Genomic DNA, 13,976 nt, shown 5'->3' on the forward strand with positions numbered 1-13,976 from the left:
ATTCTTCGTTAGGCTCAGCTCCCCAAATGCTTGGGGGGGGGATGTCGCTATTCATAGCAGAACTGTCAAGCAAACGTCATCCAATGAGTACCTAATGAAAAAGGCAGGTTATCGTCCCCCTCTCTCGTTTTTTTCCTGCAATTTTCAGAGGTGCATGCTTTTGTTGAAGTAGGGAAGCCTGGAAAAGAATCCAGATGGTTGAAAGTCAGGAGCGGAGACGGACGGACACAAATAGCCTCTGCTCCAGATTTCTTCCCAGTAAGTTTTGCTCTGAACGTTTTTAAAGGGGGAAGGGGTTCGCTTCTCAGCACAGCCATCACCCTATTCCTGATCATGCAGGAATAATGCGAAGAGTATTTGGTAAGCAACTAGATACAGCTGCAGCTCCTACTTTAAAAGATAAACGAATGAGCAACCTAATTCAAATTCAGGTCCATGTTACTGGGGGAGGGAGGTTAACCCTTTCCTCACACATTTTTCTGTGTTTTCCCTAGTACAAGCGTCGCCACATCCAAATGCTATGGGGTCGCTAACCTGTGTAGCCCTCCAGATATTGCTGGGCTTCAACTCTCATCAGCCCCAGATGATGTAGTCCATGGTCAGGGATGATGGGAGTGGTAGTCCAACATCATTTGGAGGGTCGGAGCTGAGTGACCTTTGCTGAAGCTATTTGTCCTGTAGGGCAGCAGTCAGTTTTTAAAGGGATGGTTTTCATCTGAAAGGTTAATAGCCCCTGTCACCATTGTCCAAATCCAAAACAGTCACGTATGTTCCTACACAACCCTGCAGAGTCAGCACCATCCAATTGACTGCTGACACTATGCAGGTGCACTAACACTAATGGTGCACTCAGACTTTTCCCTCTATGCACCTTCACTTCATGGTTGCAAGGTGCATAGAGAACAATTCAGTCTTACTGTAGAGTTCTGATTATTCATTTCAATACAGTGGTACCTCGGGTTACAGACGCTTCAGGTTATAGATGCTTCAGGTTACAGACTTCGCTAACCCAGAAATAGTACCTCGGGTTAAGAACTTTGCTTCAGGATGAGAACAGAAATCGCACGGCAGCAGCGGGAGGCCCCATTATCTAAAGTGGTGTTTCAGGTTAAGAACAGTTTCAGTTTAACAACAGACCTCCGGAACGAATTAAGTTCTTAACCCGAGGTACCACTGTACTGTCTGTCACACAAACACAATCTGCACCAAATTAGTTCTGTGTGGAATTTTCCTGTTCAGGTTCCAGCCAGCCAGTCAGGCTTTCAACCAGGGCGTGCCGTTTTCTGTTTCCCACGCCCAACAGACATTCCATGGCCAGTGAGCATGCTCAGTCCTACCTAAATGGGTATTTTTTTGTTCTCCCCGAAGTGGAAGGATCCTTTAAGGCAGGCATCCCCAAGCTCAGCCCTCCAGATGTTTTGGGACTACAAGTCCCATAATTCCTGACCACTGGTCCTGTTAGCTAGGGATGGTGGGAGTTGTAGTCCCAAAACATCTGGAGGGCCGAGTTTGGGGATGCCTGCTTTAAGAGAATTTCCCCCTACTTTCTGCAAAACCCTGGGTTCTCTCAAGCATACTGATAGCCTCCCATATTTCTGAATTGCCCTGTTTTGGCTGCAAAGCTTCTGCAGTCAATTTTAGTGGGAATAGATGGATAAATGCATTGATGGATGAATGAAAGACACACACACACACACACACACGCTGATAGTTCCTCCTTTCTTAAGAACCTCAAGCACCACTTCTCCCCATATGAGCCAACCTGGACCCTGCAATCATCACCTGAGGCCCTTCTTTGTGTGTCTTTCCCCAAGAGAGGGCAGAGGGTGGCAACACGAGTACAGGCCTCTTCTGTGGTGGCTCCCCATTTATGGAATGCTCTCCCCATTAAGACTCACCAGGCACCTTCATTACGTATCATTAGGCTCCAGGCAAAAACATTCCTCTTCTCCCAGGCCTTTGGTTAATCAAACCATCTATGGCATTTTAAAAGTGTTTGTGGGAGGGAAGTTATTGGTTTCCTTTTGCTGTTTTGTGTCATTATGTACCGTATTTTTTGCTCTATAAGACTCACTTTTTCCCTCCTAAAAAGTAAGGGGAAATGTGTGTGTGTCTTATGGAGCAAATGCAGGCTGCGCAGCTATCCCAGAAGCCAGAACAGCAAGAGGGATTGCTGCTTTCACTGCGCAGCTATCCCTCTTGCTGTTCTGGCTTCTGAGATTCAGAATATTTTTTTGTTTGTTTTCCTCCTCCAAAAACTAGGTGCATCTTGTGGTTTGGTACGTCTTATAGAGCGAAAAATACGGTACTTTATGTTCTCATTTTGCATTTTTATGCTGTGAAGTGCCCTGCGATCTTCGGATGGCGGGCAGTCTACAAATTTACTAAATAATAATAAACAATGCCCAACTACGTGCATTTCATTAGTTCTTCACCCTGCATTTCATTTCCTCTTCCTTGCCTCACAATTCCTTTTTTTAAAGAAAATCTGTTTTGTTGCCTTATTGAGCGGCAGTTAACACCCAAAGGGGACAGCAACTCTCTGCATCTTATTAGACCTCTTCTCGAAATGCTGGTGTTGGTTCTCATGTTGCGATGTCTTGCGTTATTAGCATCCCTTCACAAGAGCTTCCCAAATTGGCTTGGCTCAGATTTACCGACGTGTAAATGGAGGGATGACCCATCAGCCTCTGCTCATTACTGGGGCACTTTTTATCTATAGGGAGAGAAGTTAATGACAGAAGCTCTCTCGCTCTCTCTTCTCTCTCTCTCCCTGCCTGATGTCAGAGCTGAGAAAGCTATGAAGGGTATATAAGCACTTGTATCGCTTGCGAACAAGGCAGGTGGGGGGGAAAGGTAACCCAGAGTCAGAAGCAAGTGTGAGATTGTTCCCTGCACAATTGCTTCTAATACTGGCATTTGCTAGATTTCATCGGCTCCTTCCTCAGCCACTGACAGGTAACCGGGTTCTTATTTGAAAACCGAAATCAGAAAAAAAAGTATAGAAAAGAGGGGTGGATTCTAAAGTAACGCAAACTGGAAATTTTGCCGGGATTAGGGAAATTGTTAAGGCAGAATTCTGTTAAAACATCTGGGGAAACAGAGGAGATGTTTTCTAATCGTTTAGATTGGAACGGGGATCTTCGGGCTATTATTTCTGTTCTGACTGAATATTCGGTGTGGATGCAATTGTAGTGCTCAGTGAATGTTTCTGGCTGAAGTTTGTCTTGTGTGATTTCTTTCCCCACCACTCCCAGAAAGACCCAGAGGAGAGATGTGCAGCCTCAAAGGACCCTTCCTTTTCATCATTTTGTCTATTACTTTAAATTCCCTGGAAGCGACGCCTGTCGACAGGTCAGTAACCATTAAGCATATTCTGCTTTTTAAAAAGAAGTCAAATGATTATTATTTTTGTAGTGTTGCACATGTGGATTTTGGGGTTTGGGTGTTGTTGTTTTTGGCCATATCAATTGCAAAAGGCAGAGGGAGGGAAGGAGATAAAGAGGAAGGGAAGGAGAAGAAGGAGAAGCATGAAAAGAAAGAACAATTTTGCTTTTTATCCTTGTTTAAAGACTTCTCTCCTTGGCTGATGATTTATCCGATGGCACTCCCAACAGACAAGAGTGGCTCTTACCCATTGTCTCCCGAAGCAGCGGCTTCTTGGGAATTAACAGTGCACTGATCGGTGAGGAAGCGATAAAGCCCAAAAGGTACCAGATTTGTTTGGATTGCTTTTGATTCAGATGCAAAAGATATGCAGAGGGACAGTGTGTTGTGAAGTGCATTTGAGGCTCGCCTAGGCATTGCAATTCTGTTCAAGTTCCTGTGGTTATTCATATCTCCAGACAATGTTTGCAATATTCTCCAGCTCCACACCTTCAGATGCAATCTGCACTTTCGCTCATTCCACTGCTAGCATATTTGGCAGTGCTTCTGTTTTATAGATGTTCTGCTAACAAGTCTCTCATAGCTGCCTAAGATTTTAACTCTCCTTGAATTTATTTCTAAAAAGCACTTTACCAATCAGGTAGTAAAATCGAATAGATCACAAATTTGGATTTATTTATTTTTTTATGTGGTGAAGTTGACAATGATGCCAATTTCATTATGAGATTGCATGAAGTGTTATTGTTGATACAGCAAGGATATAGCTATAGATCTGGGGTGTCTCATGAACTCCAGTGTTATTTCCTAGAGGTCACCTTTTTCCTTGAACATAAACTTTCTTGGAAGTAGAAAAGAAAAATACAAATACTGAATGGCTGTCAGCAATTTATCCTAACTACTCTAATCCATAAGAAATAGCTATGGGGCGAACAAGTGGGAAGATTTAAGAGTATTAAGATTATTTAGATCTCTAATACCTTGAGTATGCAGTATTTCATTATTTCCCATTTGCTTTAATTAGAATCAAACTGACCCCCAAGGCCATTTTAATGAAATAAAAAAAGGAGGAATGCTTGACATATTTTGGGGGGGGGCATATTAAATATCAGAAAAGCCACAAAGACGCATGACTCAAACTTTTGAGACTTTTCAAACTTTGCAAAGGTTTCGTTTTGCATGGAGTTACTGCTTTTTGATTTCTCAAAGGATTATTGCATAGGATTTTTCTTTCCTCCCATCCTAAAAAGATCTTCAGGAGAGAGTGTTAGCAGGCATGGAAATAAGACTTTTGTTTTTAAGTCTTCCTTGCTCAGATAAATGTACACGGTTGCTCACACATTACACTGCACACAGGTATAAGCTGTCACTCCACACGTACAAGTGTTGGGGTGAAAAAGCGAGCCCTTGTTCATTTGTACACAGGTGACTGTACACTCATTGAACATTACTTGTGAATTACTGTACGAGTGTGCACAACTCAACTATTTTCATACACAGACTGTGCATTCATCAAATGTAATGTGTGAATGTTCCTTACAGCCTAAAAAATAACAGTCATGTAAACGGTTACTGGGTTTGTGTGCTCTTTGTGAGTTCCGGGAGCATTTTCATTTAAGGAACCATAAATGCTGTCTGATTAAACAGCTATAAAAAGAACAATTTGGATATAAACAAATGAAACACTATAATAAAGGGCAGCAGGCCTTGGTAGGCTTCCTAAGTGCCTAGCTAATTTTAAATTAGTTTCCTAATTTTAGTTAGGGAACTGTGCACCAGCCTCAGACCATGCCTTCTGGAGGGAGATGATTACCTGTCAGAGGATGATAAAGCAACAACAACAACTATGTAGGTAGCTGTGAATGCAGGTGTGCTCTTGAAATTCTTTGCTGCAATTCCCTCCTCATGAGAGACATAAGGAGTGAATGCACAGTGCAGATTTTACAAGTAAGGACCGTGATGCCCGATGTAGGCAAGGACCTGTAACTGTCCTCAGAATAGTGAGAAGCATTGCACTGCTCTCTTAGGAATGGACCATAGCTCAGCCTTGTGTCCCAGATTCAATCCCCAGCATTTGCAGGGAGGGCTCTCATCTGAAACCCAAGAGTGCTGCCGCCAATTGATTTAGGCACTTCTAACCTCAACGGAGCAACAGTTTCATTCAGTATCGATTCTCGTGCTTCCACTTGTGTGAGTTCTTGTGCAGACAGGCAGACATCACTGGATTTCAGCAGAAGTCTAGTGTCCAAGCCTTATGAGGAAGGTTGAGGGAACTGGGCATGCTTAACCTGGAAGGTGAATTCTCTTTCATTGGAAGAAGAAGAAGAGTTTGGATTTGATATCCCGCTTTATCACTACCCGAAGGAGTCTCAAAGCGGCTAACAATCTCCTTTCCCTTCCTCCCCCACAACAAACACTCTGTGAGGTGAGTGAGGCTGAGAGACTTCAGAGAAGTGTGACTAGCCCAAGGTCACCCAGCAGCTGCATGTGGAGGAGCGGGGAATCGAACCCAGTTCACCAGATTACGAGTCCACCGCTCTTAACCACTACACCACACTGGGTGGCCATCTGCCATGGATGCTTTAGCTGAGATTCCTACATTGCAGGGGGTGGGACTAGCTGGTCCTCAGAGTAATTCATTCAGCAGTTGCTTTATGCCTGGTAGGAGGGGAATTGGAGGGGAATAAATCCTCTCCAAAATGCCCTGTAAATGTATGAATGTTAATAACCCTTATAAGTTACATGCAAAAGACCCCCCATTTAGGTGTCATTCAATCTATTTGAGCAGCAGCTTCATTGTATCTTCAGAGAAAGATAATTATAGTATAGTTAAGTCATTAAGCAGCAACAATGACTCAATGTTAACTTTCAGGCGCACTTTTTAAAGGCTATTTAGAGAACTTGCTGATATCATGAGAATGATTAGCATGACAATATCTTGCTCCCATCAGCTACTCCTGAAGAAAGAGAAGAGCTCCATTCAGTGGCAACTGCTCCCCCTAAAATACTTTCCTCCAACGTCTTCCCTAGTCACCAGCTGTTCTTTGGTCCAACCAACAAAGATGGAAGTTGCTGGCCTATGTGTTAGTTATACCTAACCTGGAATTGAGTCTGCTCTGTGATTTGTGGCTCCAATGGGCCAAATCTTTATGTGGATTGGCCTGATAGGCTGCCCTCTTGTCAATCACCTGACATCACAATGGCATCAGGTCGGAAGTGCTGCTAAAATGGAGGGTTCCCCCTCTTCGTTTTAGCATGCATACCCCTTCTGAATCAGAAAGCAGTTTTCAACAGAATTCCCTGCCAAAAGAAGGAAACAGGTGCATGTAGCCAAAATAGGATTTAACCATATCCTCCCGACCATTAGATGACATGTGGGCCAGGATGGCCAGTGGCCTAGAATTTCCCCACCCTGACCTATATTATTACATTACATTATTCTATGATTCTATAGGTTTTCAAGCAGATGGAAGGTCATCTGTCATTGATGCTTTAGTTGGAATCTCCTTTCTTGTAACTTGAAGCCATTGGTTTGAGTCCTAGCCTCTGGAGCAGGAGAAAACAAGCTTGCTCCATCCTCCATGTGATAGCCCTTTAGGTATTTAAAGATGACTATTATATCTCCTCTCAGGCTAAATATACCCAGCTCCTTCAACCGTTCCTCATAAGGCTAGACCCTTGATTATCTTAGTTGCCCTCCTCTGTACATGTTCCAGCTTGTCAGCATCCTTCTTAAATTGTGGCGCCCAGAATTGGACACAGTATTCCAGGTGTGCTCTGACCAAGGCAGCATAGAGCGGTACTATTACAGGAGTACCTCGGGTTAAGAACTTAATTCGTTCTGGAGGTCCGTTCTTAACCTGAAACTGTTCTTAACCTGAACTACCACTTTAGCTAATGTGGCCTCCCGCTGCTGCCGCACGATTTCTGTTCTCATCCTGAAACAAAGTTCTTAACCCGAGGTACTATTTCTAGGTTAGCGGAGTCTGTAACCTGAAGCATCTGTAACCCGAGGTACCACTGTACTTCCCCTGATCTGGGCATTATACTTCTGTTGATGCAGCCTAGAATAGCATTAGCTGCTGCTGCATCACACTGTTGACTCATGTTAAGCTATTAAGACCCCTAGATCGTTTTCACGTGTACTACTGGCAAGCCAGGTGTCCCCTGCCTTATATTTGTTCAGCTGCTTCTTCCTGCAAAAGTGTAGAACCCTACTGAAATTCATTTTGTAGTTTGGGCCCAGTTCTCCAATCTGTTGAGGTCATCTTGAATCCTGATTCTGTCTTCTGTGGCATTTGGTGTCATCTGCAAATTGGATGAGTATCCAAATATGTTGAACAACAACGGACCTAGGACAGAACCTTGTGGCGTCCCACTTGTCGCTTTTTTCCAGGATCTCAAGGAACCATTAATGAGCAATCTTTGGGTTCGGTCAGCCAACCTAACATATCCACTAAAAATAACCTCATCCAGCCCACGTTTTTCCAGCTTCTCCAGTTTCCCTGCCAGAATTTCCACCTCAGTCCACATTTGCTTTTGGCCCTGCCTATCACTGCCATGTGACCCCCCTAGACATTTGCCCAAATAGGAGTGCAAACCACAGGCTGAGAAACATCATGTCTTCCCACCTTAGAAAATCTAGCCCTTGTCTCTCTGAGCTGAAACCTATTTCCTGAAGGGATGGCTTGAAGAATCGTTTTCAAGCATCCATGATTGTCAGTGAGATCAGCCTATATACGGAACAAGGTACAATGTCGTTATATGGTTTCAATGCAACCGAGATATTGGCTTCATGCATTGAGCTTCGTTATTTATTAACCTCTTCATTCAGCTTTAAGAAGAAAAGTTCTGGAAAGTTCCTGCAAGGATTGGTGTGACTGATTAAAATCCACTAGGTCTATTGTTATTGTGCTTCTTTGACAGCTAGAAGAATCTTCTCATTCTTGTTCCACTAGGAGCAATCTTCAAAAATTGCTTCATGTGGGATCGTAACAGAAAGAAAAGGCAATTGTACTTTTTTGGAAAAGAAAGGAAGAAGGAAAACCCACAAGTCCATGCCTAATTGGTTCGGATTGGTAAGAGGCCCATCTACAGTAGATGGGCCAGCCCTGATTTCAGCTACATAAAGATCCACACTCAGAGAATAAACTTTAGTACGTAAGATTTGGATCATAGTTGTTTGCAAGATGAGTTTACTTTTCAAATTCAACATGGAACAATATATCTCTATGTCAGACAGAATGTGCAATCTTTTATCCATTAGGATTGCAACTTCGACAAAACATTGAACAAAACATAGATTTTAATAGATGGGGATCTCTGTAGTATTTAGATGTACAAATAGCTGGAGATGTAAATGTCAAGGGAAAGAGGGACAATACCTTGCTTGAATGTTAGATCTCTTGGTAGAATGATGTGTTGGTTATCCCATGCCATCCAGGTCAGCAAAAACAAGTGCTCTAGCCATGAAGGTTCATGACAGTTGAATGAATTTTATTATTATGGTCACAGACCAGTTCTGGCTCACTTACAATATCAGGAAAATCGTAAAACACAACAGGAATACATTGAATTGCAATTGGGTGTACAGAGACAATTCAGACATAGTGGCAGATAAAAATATACATTAAATCTTGATCACTAAAATATAACCTAAAATTGTCATTTAAAACCTTGATCATTTTGGTAGTACAGCTTGTTCCCTAAGTTTTATGGCAGTTGCACAGAATTTGGCCACCCTTAGTGTGATCTCTAGATCCTTGTCCTCTATCAGGAGTTTTAGACATAAGGTTCATGACAGTTCAGAGAGCTTTCTTTCTGAGATAATCTATTTCTAGGTTAATGAAGAAAGTGTGAGAGTCCAAAGTCACTTCGCAACACAGCAGAGTCAAACAACGCAATGTGCAAAGTTCAATAAATAAAGAGGAGGCTGACATCCTACACCAGGGGGAGGAAACCTCAGGCTGGGGGATGGGGGCAGATGTGGCCCTTGAAGACTGTCTACCTGGCCCTTGGGGGCTTTCCCCATGCCTTCTCCCCAGCCATGACCTCTGCTGACTAGCTGTGATTCCTACGTTGCAGAAGATAGGACTGAATGACTCTTGGGGTCCCTGCCAACCCTTCGGTACTATGATTCCAGCAATTGGTGATTCAGAAGCATTACTGCCTCTGGTCATGGAAGCAGAGCAGAGCCATCACAGCTAGCTGATAGCTCTTCCACTGATAGCCGTACCTATGATCATGTGCTCTACCTCCACAACTGGGGGCAGCCATGCTTTTGAAGGCCAGTTGCTAGAAACCACAAAAGGAGAGAGGGATCTTGATCTCTGGTTGGCCACTGGAAGAACAGGAAGCTGGACCACCCATTAGCCTGATTCAGCAGGGCCCTTCTTATGCACTTATTTATTTATTAGATTTATCTACGACCGTTCATTGTCTCAGGGCCAGTTATGGTCTAGTGAAGCAGCTTAATGTTGCAATCAGCCATGGCAGCAGGAGTGCCTGTCCCAAGGTTTTCACAGTGGTGTGTCTCTTCTTTTCAATGTCCCCAGCCACCGCCTAGAGAAACGGAAGTGCAACACTGCCACGTGCGTGACACAGCGCCTGGCAGACTTCTTGGTCCGGTCTAGTAACTCCATCGGTGCGATCTATTCACCGACCAATGTGGGGGCCAACACCTACGGCAAGAGAGACAGAGAGCCTCCAACCTATCTACAGCTTTAACATTGCAAGATGGCGAGGATCGCGGTCCTCCTTAGGGATTCCCCCTCCCTCCCTCTGTTTGTTTGTTTCTTTAATGTACGAGGACCTGATCCTTCAAAGTCCTCCACCCAAGTTCTCTTTGTCTGAATGAGGCTGCTGCTCGGGCAAGCAGCCTGTGGATTTGGCTGCCCACATGACCCCTCTCCCTTCTGGTCATTGAATACCTGTCTATCCTTCAGAGTGCCTTGTTTTCTTTGTGTGGTATCTGATGTACGTGACTTTCATGGATTCGCCATGCCTCTGTCTGTGCGTGTGAAGGATGAAACACGTAGCGCTCCTGCAATGTGGTTGTGAAACGCCTCCCTTCAAAAGAAAATAAACCTCACGCGCCCATGCCACAAAACCTGAAATGTAAAAGTGCGACAGCCACTCGTTTCTCTTTCTTTCATTTTTTAAAAAATTAAAATGATTTAAAAAAAGACGAAATGCAAGGTGTACATCCTTGTAGTCCCATCTGAGTGGAACCATGTGTCAGGAGGTCCTACACACGAGTAGGAGTCTGGAAGAGACACATGCCCGACTGGCATGTTCTCTCCCTCCTGGTCGTTCATGCAGGAGATTCAAAATCTTTCTCCAGCCTGAACATCACAGCGACTGATACCTTAGACCAGCGGTGGCCAACTTCCAAGAGACTGCGATTTACTCACTAAATTAAAAATAGGCAGTGATCTACCAGTTGGGTTCAGGTCAAAGTTGTTGAACTTTTTATAGGGAGGGGGGAAACCCTGTTTTATTGGGGTTCAGGTCAAAGTTGTTGAGCTTCTTTTAGGGAGGGGAAGAGCCCCATTTTTAGGCTTAGCTTGGGGGGGAGCAATGTTTTTACACTATTTTGGGGTCAAAGAGAAACAGCAAATCACCGAAGGATTGCTGGGGGGGGACAGACAGCCTGGGTTTGAAAACTCCATCTTCCATTCTCCAACAATGGAGGGTGGGGCGGGGTAGGGTGGGGCGAGGGTTGGGGCCAGAAGGGAGCCAGCGACTGACCGCCATCGACCAAAACCTCGTAGGGATTGACCAGTAGATCGCGATCGACCTGTTGGACATCCCTGCCTTAGAGGCATCAGCACACTTTGTGACTAGCAGAGTATAGGCAGTCAGCGTACAGACTCAGTAGCACAGCATTTGGCTAAACTACGTTTATTTACATATACACACTCGGAGCATCATAACTCAGCTCCTTCCTCTTCAGCATCAGACAGCAGAAAGAGAGAACAAAGGACAAAAGTCCTGCATCACAGAAACACAGTAATACAAACATCCTGTCTCCGTGACTTCCCACAATGTGGAATGAAAACATACACCATCATGTGATAAAAACAATCCCATGACTGCAGCATGGGAAAAGAATCCTAACACCATGGTCTACCTGTTGAATGTGCCTTAAGTCACTCCATATACCAGGGATGGAGAGCCCTGGCAGCGAGGAGGAGGGGATGTAGGGTTGTGTGAATGAGGTGCATGCACCGGGTGCTGAGCCAAGGGGGTGCTCTCTGCAAGCCAGCTAAGAGAGGTGCTGGGCTTTGGGAAGGAGGAGGGAGGCTCTGATAGCATCCTGGAGCCCTCCCACTTCCTTCCTAAAGCCAAGTGCCTCCTTACCCACCTTTGGGCTCACACAGGGCACCATAGCACCCAAGTCTGCCACTAGCCCTGGGTCTGGAGACAGAACATGCCCCCCTCAGACATCTCTATTCGGCCCTCAGGATGAGTGGCCAGAGGGAATAGAGGGAGCAGACTGGGAGGAGGAGGTGTCGGAAGCTGAAGAGGTATCAGGGTTTCGTGAGCAGGAAGAGGCTGTGGCAGAGAGCAGTCCAGAATCAGAGGCAGAAGCAGAGGGGGGTTCAAGAGACAGAGTGAAGGCAGGTTGCTGAAGAAGCCAGGGAGTCTCCCCTTCCTGCTGCGACCAGCTCCCCTCCTCCGTGGTCCCCCAGGACCAGAAGTGGTATGAAGGAAGAGGAGCAGAGACAGGCAATGCAAAGAAGCCTCAGATTGCTTGTGATGGCATTGCAGGAGTAGGAGACTTAGAGAGCTGTGGGAAGTCTCTGTCCTTCAATCTTCAGTCCTTGCAACTGCCTCTTTGGGGCAAGATCTACCTGGAATAGTTGCTATGCTCATGAGGCCTGATCTCCTGCGCTGTTTTGTTTCTTTGAATAAACCGTTAACTTCACTGGCACCGTGTGAGTTATTGCTGCCCTGCTCCTGCCAATCGCTCTGCCAACCCCTCACTGCAAGCAAGCCCCACTTGTGTCAAAAGGATATTTCTATTTAATGAGCCTATTCCACGGTTTGCAACAAAAGCCATCCAAATATAACAATAAACACACACGAGTCATGCATGAACTGGCTACTCCAGCAGGCACAGCAAAGAGATCCCAGAATAAATCTTTTGGAGCCCTAGCTCAAAGCCCTCTTAGACCTTCGGCATCAATTGTCACAAATAATAATGGCCTCCATCTAAGCCAGGGGTGGAAAACCTCAGGCCTAGGGGATGGATGCAGCCCTCCAACAAGCTCACAGGTCTTTCATCAAGCTACGCCTCCTCTCCAGGCCTCTATAGCTCAGTCAGTAAAGCATGAGACTTTTAATCTCAGGGTCATGGGTTTGAGCCCCATGTTGGGCAAAAAGATTCATGCATTGCAGGGGGTTGGACTAGATGGCCCTTGTGGTCCCTTCCAATTCTACAGTTCTGTGATTCTATGGTTCTTTGACCTTCCTCAGTACTCTTCCAAGTCCTGTAACCTGGCTGGAATGCATCCTTGAACTGATAATAATTCTTTTTTGCTTGAATAGAGACACAGTAGGAGTGTTTGCATGGGACGCGGGTGGCGCTGTGGGTTAAACCACAGAGCCTAGGACTTGGCGATCGGAAGGTCGGTGGTTCGAATCCCCGCAACGGGGTGAGCTCCCATTGCTCAGTCCCAGCTCCTGCCAACCTAGCAGTTCGAAAGCACATCAAAGTGCAAGTAGATAAATAGGTACCGCTCCGGCGGGAAGGTAAACGGCATTTCCGTGTGCTGCTCTGGTTCGCCAGAAGTGGCTTAGTCATGCTGGCCACATGACCCGGAAGCTGTGCACCAGCTCCCTTGGCCAATAAAGCGAGATGAGTGCCGCAACCCCAAAGCCAGTCACGAGGGACCTAATGATCAGGGGTCCCTTTACCTTTATCTAGGAGTGTTTGCATGAAAAAACCTCTGTTTTGTGAGTGGCTGCTGGAATGCAGGCTACAGTACAAAGGTAAGATTTGCACCCATTGTTTTCCCCACCTTTGGATTCTGGCCCCTTCTGCCAACAGCAAGCAGCCCCTGGAAGATTGCTGTTAAGGGGAATGCAACCCTTGGGCTGAAAGGACTTTCCCACCCCTGATTGAAGCTAAAAGTATTCCTCTGAGTTGCAAACCGGTTTTGCCCTTCCTTGTGGGGGAAAGGAAACTGTTCTTCCAAGCCTGGGAAAGCTGCGTTATTACATTTCGTGCGCCAATCAAATCAGAAGGATCATCTTCACAAAAGTCATTACGCGCTGTGCTAATCTGAAAAGCCGACAAAAGGCTGAAGTCAAATCTCAGGGCAAGATAAACCATTTAAAATGCTAATCGTTGTGCAACTTTGTTCTCCCTTTGTCATGCTAAAGGTGCTCTAACAATAGAATATATGAAAAATATCTCCATCGCGCATGCAGGTTTGCGTTGCTATCATGGGACAATGATGAACTGCTTTGCATGATCTGTTCCTGTTTGAATCCTCAAATTAAAGAGAAGAGTTCAATATCCATTTGGAGTAATATTTTAGTGGAAGAGAGAGAGAGAGAGAGAGCAATAAATGTCTGCACCAGAA

At 45.1% G+C, this 13,976-nt stretch overlaps 1 protein-coding gene across 1 annotated transcript; it reads left to right on the forward strand.

The window, feature by feature from the left end:
• Positions 1–2,645: 2,645 nt before the first annotated feature.
• On the forward strand, positions 2,646–10,539 carry IAPP (islet amyloid polypeptide). Its single transcript, XM_053407466.1, has 4 exons — positions 2,646–2,958; positions 3,258–3,354; positions 3,573–3,710; positions 9,939–10,539. The coding sequence occupies exons 2-4, from the start codon at positions 3,275–3,277 to the stop codon at positions 10,108–10,110; spliced, it is 390 nt and encodes a 129-aa protein (XP_053263441.1). The 5' UTR covers positions 2,646–2,958; positions 3,258–3,274; the 3' UTR covers positions 10,111–10,539.
• The last annotated feature ends 3,437 nt before the right edge of the window (positions 10,540–13,976 follow it).

This window comes from Podarcis raffonei, chromosome 10 (assembly GCF_027172205.1).
Source record: "Podarcis raffonei isolate rPodRaf1 chromosome 10, rPodRaf1.pri, whole genome shotgun sequence".
Taxonomy (NCBI): Eukaryota; Metazoa; Chordata; class Lepidosauria; order Squamata; family Lacertidae; genus Podarcis; species Podarcis raffonei.

Bases quoted from the DNA above. Each gene is read 5' to 3' on its own strand.
- IAPP (XM_053407466.1), top strand. From the start codon at position 3,275: ATGTGCAGCCTCAAAGGACCCTTCCTTTTCATCATTTTGTCTATTACT. The intron at 3,355-3,572 runs GTCAGTAACCAT...CCTTGTTTAAAG, and splicing joins GAAGCGACGCCTGTCGACAG to ACTTCTCTCCTTGGCTGATG. The intron at 3,711-9,938 runs GTACCAGATTTG...CAATGTCCCCAG, and splicing joins GAAGCGATAAAGCCCAAAAG to CCACCGCCTAGAGAAACGGA.